Source organism: Castanea sativa, chromosome 11 (genome assembly GCF_040712315.1).
Source record: "Castanea sativa cultivar Marrone di Chiusa Pesio chromosome 11, ASM4071231v1".
In the NCBI taxonomy this organism is placed as follows: domain Eukaryota; kingdom Viridiplantae; phylum Streptophyta; class Magnoliopsida; order Fagales; family Fagaceae; genus Castanea; species Castanea sativa.
The window spans coordinates 57,040,232-57,053,894 of record NC_134023.1 but is presented as its reverse complement, the minus strand read 5'-3'; the positions used below and the strand labels follow the sequence as shown (position 1 = coordinate 57,053,894).

Sequence of the window (13,663 nt, the reverse complement as noted above, 5' to 3'; positions counted from 1 at the left end):
AGTACTTCTTCAGGTGTTCCGTGTTCCAGGGATGGCTCAACTTCCTTCCGTCTAATGTCTCCAAGTAGTACGTTCCCTTCCTGCGCCATGAAATGATTCGGTACGGGCCTTCCCAGTTGGGACCCAGCTTTCCCAGGGATGCATCTTTCGTAGCGCCAAGCACTTTTCGTAACACTAGATCTCCAACTTTGAAGTCCCGGTGCCGAACCTTAGAGTTGTAATGTTTTGCCATCATGTCCTGGTACCGAGCCAGTCTTTGAGCCGCTGTTGCCCTGACTTCATCAACAAGGTCAAGCTGTAGACGTAACGCTTCAGCATTCTTACTCTCGTCATAGCTTTCCACACGGTAGCTCGTCAACCCAACTTCTGCCGGTATGAGGGCTTCGGCACCAAACGCCAATCGAAACGGTGTCTCTCCCGTTGGCGTTCTTGCCGTTGTTCTGTACGCCCATAGGACACTTGGTAGTTCGTCTGGCCATATGCCCTTTGCCCCCTCGAGCCGGGTCTTGATGATCTTTAACAAGGACCGGTTCGTGACTTCAACTTGTCCGTTAGCCTGTGGATGAGCGGGCGACGAGTAGTGATTCTTGATTCCTAGCTGAGAACAAAAGTCTCGGAACGCATCGTTGTCGAATTGCTTCCCGTTGTCCGACACGAGCACTCTCGGGATCCCATATCGGCAGATAATATTTCTCCATACAAAGTTGCGAATATTTTTCTCCGTGATAGTAGCAAGAGCTTCCGCTTCCACCCACTTGGTGAAGTAGTCGATTCCTACTACCAGGAACTTCAGTTGTCTTGCCGCCATTGGAAATGGACCCATGATGTCCAATCCCCATTGTGCGAACGGCCATGGGGCCGTCATAGGTGTGAGTTCCTCCGTTGGCTGCCTAATAAGATTGCCGAACCGTTGACACTTATCGCAGGCTCTCACGTATACATGGGCATCCTTCTGCATTGTCGGCCAATAATACCCAGCTCTGAGTAGCTTGTGTACCAGAGACCTTGATCCTGAGTGGTTTCCACAAATCCCTTCATGAACCTCCCTCATTACATAGTCTGCTTCGTCATGGCCCAGGCATCTTAAATATGGTCGGGAGAATCCTCTTTTATAGAGGACGCCTTTGATCAGTATGAATCGGGCAGCTCTAACCTTCAATTTCCTAGCTTCTTCCTTTCCGTCTGGCAGCTTGCCGTCCTTGAGGTATGCCACAATTGGAATCATCCAATCGTCTTCAGTGGTTAATTCCTGCACCTGAACGTTATCTAGTAACGACGAATATTGGACAAAGGACAATACCTGTTCTGGGACGACCATAGGTTCGGCCGAAGCAGCCTTTGCGAGTCGATCCGCTTCTTGATTCTCTTCTCTCGGGATTTGAGTTATTGTGAATTGGAGGTCACTAGTTCGACCCTTCACTTCCTCGAGGTACTTCCTCATTCGTTCACTCCTACAATCATAACTCCCATTAACTTGGCTAGCTACGATTTGGGAATCGGAGTAGACCACTGCCTTCCTGGCTCCAGCCGCTATTGCAAGCTCCAATCCCGCCATCAAGGCCTCGTACTCCGCTTCATTATTCGTAGTAGGGAAGTCCAGACGGATCATACATTCAATCTTATCCCCTTCCGGGGTGTGGAGTACAACTCCGACTCCTCCTGCATGCTTATTGGAGGATCCGTCTGTGTGAATTCTCCATGTGGGCTTCTCTGCTGCCCCCTTCTCCTCATGTATGGTGAATTCCGCAATAAAGTCTGCCAATATTTGTCCTTTCACGGCTGTTCGTGGCTGATACTGGATATCGTACTCACTTAGCTCGATAGCCCACAAAGCCATTCGTCCGGCGGCTTCAGGATTGTTCATTGCTCTCCGCAATGGCTGATCCGTTAAGACTATTATTGCGTGTGCTTGAAAATACGGCTTCAGTTTTCGGGCTGCAATTACAAGCGCGAAGGCGAGTTTCTCCATCCGTGGGTACCTTTCCTCTGCGCCTGGTAGCGCCCGGCTTACAAAGTAGACGGGTTTTTGTACCTTCCCTTCCTCTCTAATGAGAGCCGCACTTACCGCTGCCGATGAGACAGCAAGGTACAGGAATAACTCCTCCCCCGGTGTAGATGGGCTAAGCAGTGGCGGGGCAGAGAGGTATGCCTTCAACTCTTCAAAAGCCTTTTGACATTCGTCCGTCCACTCAAAAGATCTCCTTAGCGTCCTGAAGAAAGGGAGACACTTGTCTGTTGCTCTTGATACAAACCTATTCAAGGCTGCTATCTTCCCTGTCAGGCTTTGCACTTCCTTAACCGTCCTTGGAGGGGATAGATCCATAATTGCTTTCACTTTCTCGGGGTTGACCTCAATGCCCCGCTGGGACACCATGAACCCTAAGAACTTTCCAGCAGTTACTCCGAATGCGCACTTGCTTGGGTTCAGCTTCATTTTGTACGTTCGTAGAGTGTTGAAAGTCTCCTGGAGGTCCCTCAGATGATCCGACGCCTTTACGCTTTTTACCAACATGTCATCTACGTAGACTTGGACGTTCCGGCCAATCTGGTGCTCGAACATCTTGTTCATTAATCGTTGGTATGTGGCTCCTGCATTCTTGAGCCCGAATGGCATCACCTTGTAGCAAAAAAGCCCTTGACTCGTCACAAATGATGTCTTCTCTTGATCTGTCTTCTCCAACTTAATCTGGTTGTACCCCGAGAAGGCATCCATGAAGCTTAACAACTCATGTTTTGCGGTAGAGTCGACTAGGGCGTCAATACGTGGTAGCGGGTAGCTGTCTTTGGGGCACGCTTTATTTAGGTCCGTGAAATCAACGCACATTCTCCACTTCCCATTTGACTTTTTGACCATTACCACATTTGCCAGCCAGTCTGGGTAGTACACCTCTCGTATGAAGTCCGCTTCTCGTAGCTTCTGCACTTCCTCTGCTGCGGCTCGATCCCGCTCGGGAGCAAACACACGTTTCTTTTGTCGGACTGGGGGGAAGGAAGGTGATACATTCAATTTGTGAACTATGACTGCTGGATCTATTCCTGGCATGTCGTCATGGCTCCATGCGAACACATCTTGGTTTTCTTTAAGGAACAATAGGAGCGCATGTCGAATCATTTGGTCGACCGAGGTTCCTATCCTGGTGGTTCGATCGGGCCTTGAATCATCTAATTGGACTTCTTCCAATGTCTCCACGGGTTCTGCCACTGTCCTCTGTTCTTCGATGCTCATTGTCTGTACATGGTCATCCATCTCCATCATGGCCACATAGCATTCCCGTGCAGTTATCTGATTTCCGCGTAGTTCTCCAACCCCATGTTCAGTGGGAAACTTGATCATCAGATGGTAGGTTGAAGTGATGGCTTTCCATGCATTGAGAGTAGGACGTCCGAGTATGGCGTTGTATGCTGAAGAACAATCAACCACTAGGAAAGAGACATTTTTAGTTATCTGTCGTGGGTAGTCTCCTACCGTTACCGCCAATGTGACGGATCCTAAAGGATGGACCCGGGTTCCCCCAAAGCCGACGAGGGGCGCGCATGCCGGGATCAGGCGCTCCTTTGCAATCCCCATCTGCTGGAACGCAGGATAGTAAAGGATGTCTGCTGAGCTCCCGTTGTCTACTAGAACTCGGTGGACGTTGAAGTCCCCTACCTGTATGCTAACCACAAGCGCGTCGTCATGGGGGTGGTGAAGGCGCCGGGCCTCGTCTTCAAAAAACTCGATACTGGAGTCGTTTCGCCGTATTCTTTCTAATGAAGGTCCCGTCGACTGGACACTTTGTACCGTCCGTAAATAAGTCTTTCTGGCCTTCTTGGACGATCCTACTGAAGCGTTGCCCCCCATTATCATCCGTATGTCTGCTACCGGTGGTCTGGGACGCTCGTTTTCCCGTCTAGGATTCTGCTCCTGAGGCTGATCAGTTCTTTCCTTCCTCACGAACCTTTGCAACCTTCCTTGCCTTATAAGGGCTTCAATCTGTTGTTTCAAATCATAACAATCCGTCGTATCATGGCCGTGGTCACGGTGAAAGCGGCAATATCTATCTCTTGGCCTCTTGTTCGGATCTCCCTTCAATTTGCCCGGGAATGTCAAGCTTCCTTCATCTTTGATTTGCATAAGCACTTGGTCAATTGGGGCCGTGAGGGGGGTGAAACTTGTGAACCTCCCTGAAGGCGGTTTGGGTCTCCGGTCTTCCCGTCGATCTCTGGTTCTAGCCACTTTTCGTCCGTTATCTGGTTTCATATCTTCCTCTCTTTCCCTTTTCTTTGGTTTGTAGTCTTCTCTGGCCAGCAATGCATCCTCCGCGTTCATATACTTCGTCGCTCTGTAATAGACATCGGACATAGTCTTTGGGTCATTCTTACATAGGGAAAATAGGAACTTACCCTCTTGTAACCCGTTTGTGAATGCTGCCACAAGTGTCTTGTCGTCTGCCTCGTCTATCGAGAGTGATTCCTTATTAAAGCGGGCTATATAAGACCTTAATGTCTCACCTTCTCGTTGTTTAATTCCCAGTATACATGCAATGGACCTCTTGTGCCTATGACTTCCAATGAAGTGTGATACAAACTGAGCACCTAATTCCTTAAAAGTGCTGATGGAATTAGGCGTCAACTTGCTGTACCAATCCCTCGCAGGCCCTTTCAAAGTAGTGAGGAAAGCCCTGCACATGATTTCGTCCGGTACACCCTGAAGATGCATTAGTGTTCTGAAAGACTCCAGGTGATCCAATGGGTCCTTGGATCCGTCGTAGTTTTCCACATGGGGCATTTTAAACTTTGAAGGGACGGGGCATGAATTCACCAACGCCGTGAATGGTGAATCCGTTCTATGGACTAGGTCGTCCAGATTGCTTGATACTCGTCCCTTAAGGGCGTTCATCATGGCATCCATACGTTCCCTCATCTCCTGCATCTCGGTGGCTATGTGAGTCGGCACAGTATCTAAAGCAAGTGGTGGATTGGTTTCTTGTCGCTCGGGTCTAGTCGGAGCGTTGCTGCCCTCAGGTCTTTCCGCATTCCTTCCTTCGGGGCTAGCGCCCTCCTGATCTTCCTGTGGTGCACTCTGATTTGCGGTTATTTGCCGCAACTGCTCTTCCAAATCATGATTCTGCTTAGTGAGGCGCTCAACCGCCGCCGCAAGCGTTTGGACTTGCCTTTCCAACGCGGTGGCGCGTGGTTCGTCGCCTTGATTGTTGTTCGTCGCCATCGATCGGGTGAGTGCCATGCAACTCTTTGTCTCAGGGATAGAGCGAGGCTAGAAATAATCAGCAGATTTTTTCCTCTATCCCCACAGACGGCGCCAACTGATGATGCCGAAAATATCACCAGTGAGTTGCAAGCGCTCCTCAAACGAAAGCAATACCTGCAAAAAGAAAACAAATGACCTAGAAGAGAGCACCGGTGTGGTGTCGGCCAAATACCCTCCGAAGGTCAAGTTAGAATCTTTTTCCTTTAACCCTAGAGTGCTAGAGTTAAGAATATTATACGTACCTTCATACTTAGGGTTTCTGGGGTATTTATAGTGAGTAGAATTACCTTTCTTTAAGGATACAACTTCCTTCTCAAGTTCCTTTCCATATAGGAGTCTTCTCAAACGTGTGTCGCAAGAAGTCTAAATATACACGTTTGCGTGGGGATAAAGCAAAAGCTTATCTGAAATATATCAAACGACATGCCACGTGGCATCCATAATTAATTTATACAAGACGGATATTCAGCAACACCTAACCGTCATAGCTGGGTCAATCATGGTGTCGATCCGTCCTCACTGTTTCCGTCCATTTACTATTTTTATCCCCTTCAACAACAATATTTATCCAAATAACAATTCACAACAACAAAATTAGCAAGGGTATGGGCATCACAATCAGCATCTCTCTTAATCAAGCTAAATGCATCGAGAATCGCTAAGCTCTAACACATTTCTTAATAAGGTGAGTATAGACCACCCGACAAAAATTAAACCAGAATTTGAAGCATCAACATATAGTTTGGCATCACGCTCCACGATAATCTTCTACAAATCCTTCTGTTTGTGCAATCTATAAAGCCCAAAGGAAGATTTTTCTTCAACATGTAGAAGATCACATGGGGTATTCTATTTTTTGTTCGAGCCTTAAGGAACTTACCACTAGTATTTTGAGATACTATGTAGGTATTTGTGACACAACATTAATATTAATCTTGACTACATTTGTTGGAGGAGAGAGTCAACTGCTTGATAAGGATTTCCTTTTTCATAATAAAATTTATTTGAGTTTTCCATGCTTTTGTTTCCACATATAAAAATTTGATGAAGGATTCTCATATATTTATTTATGTTAATATATAAATTTTCACCTCTGCCATATGCAGGTTTCTTGTTGGCAAGTGTTGGTGCTCTTTTTGTTATATAAAGTACATTTTCACGATAATAGTTTAAAAAACAATGATATAGTACCCGCATCATCAAAACTCAGATAGGTATGCAAATTTACTAAGTAAATACTATTTAGCAACGACTAAACCCAAATTGATGAGCTCCTTTTGTGTTTTCATCAACAAAGAAATTACAAAAGATGAAATTTATTGACTATCCCCATGCAGTAATAAGCTTGCTTAGGTGAAATGACATCTATAAGGCATTTCTATTAATTGGTTAAAGCATCTAATGTTTGCATGCTTACTGAAAGAGGTAATAGTTTTGCACTTACATATTTAAATATGTTACTTACAGAAAACATCCACAATCAGGTGTTGGTTGATGTCTTGGCAAAGAATAATTTTAAAAACACGCCTAATTCTACACTCAATTTTATAATATGCTAATATAGTAATATGTGTGACTGTGAGTGATGGACACTTTCTACCCACACTTGTTTGTATGGACTTACCACTTTTGATCGAGTACTCATAATTGCACAAATAAACAAGTTGTGAAATTGACTATGAAAATATGTATGCGAACTTGTTTAACTATTTTACTTAGATAACTAGCTAGATCATCATTTTGCCATGTTGTAATCTCTTCATTTTCTACCCTCCAATGACATCTGCCCCATCATCATTTTTCACATGTATAGCTTCTGTGCACTCAGATTCTCCACACAAAAAAATCCCTCCTTTATTCTTGTAGTGAAAAGCAACTTTGATGAGTTGGCAGACGTAGTTTATTTATATAAACATGTTTATTCTTTCCCATTTGAGTCTTATTTACTTAGCATGCTTGTCCACTTCAACAACTGGTTTTCCAATGAAATGGGCTTGATGAGTTTCAACCGTTGAGGCTTGCTTGGGCCTTTAAGAAATATAGATGGGCTTCTTGATTTCGTAGTGAAAGTTCAAAATGTGTATAAAACACTTATGAACGTTTAAACCCTCAAATTATAAATTACCAATTCAAGCTTAATATCAAACAAAGTATGTGTGGAAAATGAACATAAGCTTATAACAGAATTGATAAACAATCTAAATCAAATAAAATCACATCCACAGCAGAAATTAAATGGCAAAGATTAAGGAAAGAGAGATACAAACACAAAGACAACACAATGATGTGTTATCAAAGAGGAAATCGAAGCCCTCGGCGTAAAACCTCTGTATTACCCTTCAAGCGGTCAATAATCCATTAAAGAATGTAGTTAGGATACATGAACAACAAAAGACCCTCCAAACCTAATCTACCTAGTGTACCTAAGCCCTCCAAGCTCCTACTCCAATAAAGTTGCGCTGAACCTATTTCTTCTTTAGCTTACCGGATTTCGCTATAGCCCATAGCATCAACCAATATGAAATTGGTCCCTTCCTAACTGTTTTCCAAAGCACCAAACGGCATTCTCACAGATATGGGTATAGTGAGAAAATGTTTTGGTAATATACCTCTCAAGGATGTAACAATGGAGAGGAAGAGAGTAGAGGAATTTGAAGAGTCTCTATGTGAAGATTGTGGATGAGTCAATCTTGTTTTTCTCTAGGGTTTCTCTCTCAAAATTCTCTCTAGAAGCTCTCTACATTTCGTGGGTATAAAGGGTATTTATACTAGAGAGAGAAAGGAATGCGAAGAGTCATTTTTTTCCCAAACAAAGCTGTCTGGCGACTTGGCCTCGTGACTTAACTGAGTCGCGCGACTTGACTGAGTCGCAAGTTCAAGCCGCGAGCAAACAGAATGGCCAGACTGGACTTTTTGTCCTGTAGTGCTCCAACTAGCGTGGTTGTTCATCTTCTCTGCATGCTTCACTCGTGTGCATCATCTGGCGGCTTGCAAGCCGCAAGCCACCCGCGAGATCCAACCGTGAGTCTCTGCTTCACTACACATTCTTGAGCATTTCTTCACACTCTCTCACACACTACCCTTACATGAATCCCACCTAAATACAGAGTTTCTAAGTGCTGAATTACAAATAAATTGGTACGGAATAAAGCCAACAAAATGGTTGATAAATTTCAACCTTACACGTAGTTTAGTATCCTAAAAATCTAGTAGGCCTTATAGTTGGGCATTTATTCTCTAAACTTGTGCGTAAATATGAGCTTTGCTTGAGAAAGCCTGTTCCTTGAGGCATGAGAAAAAATAACGCGGACCATGAATCTTGATCCATTGAGAAAAAGATACAAGCTCAAGCCTAATATGTGATACAAGAGAAACAAGGACCAAGAACCAAGAACCTATTTTGTAATGGAAATAATATGGGCCATGAGCCCAATCCATGGAGTGGAAAAATGTGGATAGTTAGTCTATTACGTGTGAAGAAATATGGATCATGAGCCCAACCCATTAGGCATGAACAAAAATCCAATCCTTGTAGTTTGATGAAATGTGGGACTTTTGGGCTTCAAATGAACTAATTACATAAGCCAATATCCTTTTTGCTTTATAAAATAGTATTGCCCTTTTTTTTTTTTTTTTTTTTTTCAATTTGTATTTAACAAATTCGTATTGAGCATGTGTGTTACTAGTATATAATAAACCTGATTCTATCTCTTGGTGTTGAGAAACATCTGGTTTTCTTCAACGATACAAGTATGTAATAAACTATAGTCTGTAGCGATTGTTGGTGACTGTCCATATATAATTTCAATGAGCAAGTACACATTTAAGGGGTCCATTAATTGAATTTGCGAAACATGTGGGTTAGTCTCTGCATATTGATGTACATTTCAGTACTTTGGTTGAAACCAAAATGATTATATAACATATAGTGTTATATATATAGCAACAAGCCAACAACTCAGGAACTCTCGCAACCCAAACAAAAGTACCCCACTAACATTCACTATGGTTGAGAACCAAAATGATTATAAACTTTCTAAACTGATGCCAGACCCAACATGTTGCAGCCCAAACCATTGGTACAGACCATTCTAGGTGATATGTGAGGGTTTTTTCTTTCTTTCTTTCTTTTTTTTTTTCTTTTTTTTTATTAAGTGCATGGACTGATGTATAAAACTAGAAGCTTAAGAAAAGTTTATTTTAATGTTAAGATTTTATTTATTTATTTTTTATACAAGATAAAATTTATATTCTAACCTAATCTAAGTGTATATCTATGTGCAGTTTCCTCCTGAAGACTTGAAACCCGGCCCTTGCCCCCCACACCCTATAAACATTTATACTTGTAGAGTGACCACCGCACGAAGAGGGAGCGGTAGTATTTATTTATTATATTACGGTGTACATTGTGACCTTTGTAATTAAGTGATGTTTAATTGGAACAATGTAGGAAATCTCTCTCTCTCTCTCTCTCTCTCTCTATATATATATATATATATATATATATATGCAGTGTCAACAAAAGGAAAATGCAAACCAATTAAGATATTCTAAGTGAATTAGTTTAGGACCTTTAGGTTAAAAATTGAATCCAAGTATATAATTGTAGTGTGCCTTACAGTATCAAATCAAATCCTGCCTACAAAAATAAGGAAAAAAAATTGGCAAACTTAATTGGTTCACAACCTAGCTAACTGCACAGTCCTTTTGAGTTGAACTTGATTTCGGGCTAATTATATAGCTAGGTGAATCAATCTTTCTAATATAAGTGACCCTAGGTTGATTTATGAACAGGTACACTATATTTAGTTAAAATTAATAAACAAGGTGTCACGCTAATTAATGTTTTATCCAATTTTTTTTTTAATTTTAGGTTAACAACAATTTATACTATAGAATTAATCATGGACTAAAGGAATGTAAATTTTAATTTATCACTCCATTACTGTTAAGCATGCAAAAACTTTTGAGCAGCATATGGTATATTATTAAATATCAAGGAGATACAGGGGTCCCTTAGAACTATTCAAAGTACTAAAATATTGGTATACCTTTATATTCAATTATGCAAACTGGACCCAAAATATAAGACTCTCAGTCTTTGCTTGTGATTTTGCTTACACGATTGAATCTTTAATTTGTCTGCATTCTAAAATTATTGGACGCTGATTGTTATGTTTTAGATGGAAAGGCAATTTTGCATGTTTGTTATTTTTTATTGAATGTGCAAGCGGTCTAATTTGATTTATATCAACATTTTTGTGTGCTTTGCTAGTCACTCAAAGTTCGTACAAGAAAAAGCTGTAAAGCAAAGCAAAGCAAAGATTGGAACATATTGATGAACACGTAAAGATTCATATGTTGCAGAATAAAAATGAATCTTTGACTGGAACCTTTTTTTTTTTTGAATGTGATGATCTTATATAGAATCAATAATGGAAGCTTTTTGGTCAATGAATAGGGTTTGTTCAGAAATTAGCAAAAAACTAATATAGTGTGCTTTGCTTTGCTTAAAGGTTTGTCACCTATGGGGCTATGGCATTTCATGACCTTCTTTTCTCTAAATTAAGAGCAAGTAATTGGTAAAGAAAGAAAGAACTTTTAGAAATTTTGGATTTATGGAAGGCAACAAAATTTTCTGCATGAATGTGTTGATATATAAAGAGGTTAAGGCCTAGAAGATTGATAAAAATCACAACTTTCCTCTAATTAAATAATCACACTGGTGGAAAGATGAAATGAGATTTGTTAATGGAATATCCTTAAGGTTTTTATATTATTATTATTATTATTATTATTATTATTATTATTATTATCATATATAGTTCTTATATGTTGTTGTGATTGTTTTATAATTCAATGATAGAAGGGGATCATCTTGTGTGTAAGACGGAGACCATGCTAGCTTGATAAGAAGAAGCTGACCATATGACTTAATTGCTAATGTCATGCCTGATGATTTTATGACTTTGCCATGAAACTCAATTTAAGGAGTGATGTGTTGAATGTTCTATATAGTGGTACGTAGCCAAAATCTCAATTGAAGGTAAATTTTTATGGTTTTCAGATTTGATTTATGTATTTTAATTTCTTCTTGAAACAATGGATTGGAAATGAAAGAAAATGAATCAATGGAAAAAATGAATATTATTATTATTATTTTCAGGTTAGGTTAGAATAGAACGATGATATGGATACTGGAAATCTTACTATTAAATCTTTCAATTAATATATCAATAATTATTAAAAAGTAATCTAGATATTTATTTAATATATTGGTGAAAGTTTTATGATTACGTGAGCTATTCGATGAAAACATTTTCTGGTAATATCTTCTAGTTCAGTCCTTGGAGGAGGTTTGCTCAAAGTTAACAAAAAAATAAAAAGAGAATCGTTTGGAATCTATAGTGTGTATTAGCACTTTACACAGTTTATTTATGGTCCAGCAACTTGTTTTTTATGTTATAAAGATTAGGACAAGAAATAACTCAAGCCTATCTACCATAATTATCTCTTCCATTGAGTTGAGTTGAGTTGAGTCGTACGTTATAATAAAAAAATGACATTTTGAAGAACATGTAGGGCAAGCCTTTTATAAAACACAGTGGGAATCGTGAGCTATAAAACAGTAGTGTACAAGTGTGCCTGAAGGGACCTTTGTTGGTGATGATTGACCAGCAATCTTTTAATTTCCAATTGATAGTTGAAATTTATTGTTGCTTTCAGCATTGTCTGCATCGTGGGTGGCCATCTTTTTCTATAGTTCATTACAGTTTTTTTTTTTTTTTTGGTCGTCGTCAAAAACATTATAACTTAACTAGCACATGCATCCTAGCGTTTTTAACGAAGAAATTAATCTAATGTTTAAATCTCAACTATCGAATTATAAGAAAATGATGTTATAAGTAAAACAAGGGTTTAAAATGTTGTATTTTGAAACTGCGTTACTAAACGAGTACTCACTCACACACATGCGCACACACACTCTCTCTCATGGCCTTGTGTGTATCCGTTTGTCGTATTATTAAATCCAAAGTCTTACATATATATGCTAATGAAATTTTATAACACCACAAAGATATTTAAGTTCACATTGCCATGCAAAACTGGATACTGCAATATCTATTAAGCTGAAAAGAATATTGCATAAATTTCTAAGCTACTTCCAAAAAAAAAATAGCTAAATAAAATAGCAAAAAGATAGATCCTGGCTTGCGTTATGTATACATGCTGATGAAATTTGAGAATCTGTTAAGGGTAGTTCATAAGGCTAACATCACTCAAGCACAATATCTGCAAATAGTTTTAGGTTATAGAGTAATTGCCTTTGGAATATATGTTTATTCTGAAACTTCTACATGATTTTTTCTACATAAGTTTATTCACTACCCATTCATTATTGAACATTTTAATAATTTGATTGGACTTAACAATGATTATTCCAAGCTTCCAAGAAAAAAAGAGAGAAACCCTTTTTTTTTTTTCAAAAACAAGTTACACTAAATGCAGAGCTGGAAAGTAGAAGGATAAATGAATTGGAAAACCAAAAGGAAAAAAGAATAAGAACAAAGAGTGGACAAGGAAGGAACATTTACAGCTTTGTTTACTCCCTTTAAGAACTGCCTCAGAAGTTCCAACACATTCACACCATGTGGGACATTCACCATTCCCCACTGCTCCCAGCACTTGCACTTGAGTCCAATCACACATATTTTTCATATACTGTAAAACAATGACAACTCCTTTATAGCCCCTTGGTAAGGCATCCATATGTATAATCACCATAATTGTCCTAGACAAAGTCCTCATTCTCATATCTTTCATTTTCACATAGGCCTGAGAGAGAGAGAGAGAGAGAGAGAAGGAGACCACTTATATGTGCTTCTTCCATACATGTCTGTTGGAAAGATGCCATTGACACGCGAATAATTCATGATGTGGTTGACATTTTCCAATCACAATGTGAACTAAGATTTGTTCATCAACATACGATTCGAACGTATTGTTCACGCAACTTATCCTGATCTTTATATGCATTTTGGAACTGCTTTTGGCGTAGGTGACGAATCATGTGAGATGATTGGGGGGTGATTAGACGCCCATTTTGGTTTGGTGCTCCACTTGAAAGTCTTTTAGACTTTTTGAGTTATTTCATGTGGGAACTTTTACATGTTTATGCATACATCATGCGGTTGTTTATTCTCTCACAAATAGCAAATTCTGTGTGCAAGTTTTCTCCTAGTTTGTTGGATTGATTGCTGACACAAACATCACCATTTAAAATCGTTAAATAGTATATAAGATTTGAAGCACAGAATTTGTTTGAATATAAAGTCACTCACTAGATTTGAGTGTTGTTTTAATAAATGATATGAATCAAATACAGATTGGAAACGAAGATATGATTTTGCTCAA

General features: G+C 39.9%; 1 protein-coding gene across 1 annotated transcript; it reads right to left on the bottom strand.

The window, feature by feature from the left end:
- Window positions 1–231: 231 nt before the first annotated feature.
- Window positions 232–13,018, bottom strand: LOC142616774 (uncharacterized). Its single transcript, XM_075789558.1, has 4 exons — window positions 12,844–13,018; window positions 1,778–2,067; window positions 909–1,255; window positions 232–295 (listed from the first exon to the last, which is right to left on the bottom strand). The coding sequence occupies exons 1-4, from the start codon at window positions 13,016–13,018 to the stop codon at window positions 232–234; spliced, it is 876 nt and encodes a 291-aa protein (XP_075645673.1).
- Between the last annotated feature and the right edge of the window lie 645 nt (window positions 13,019–13,663).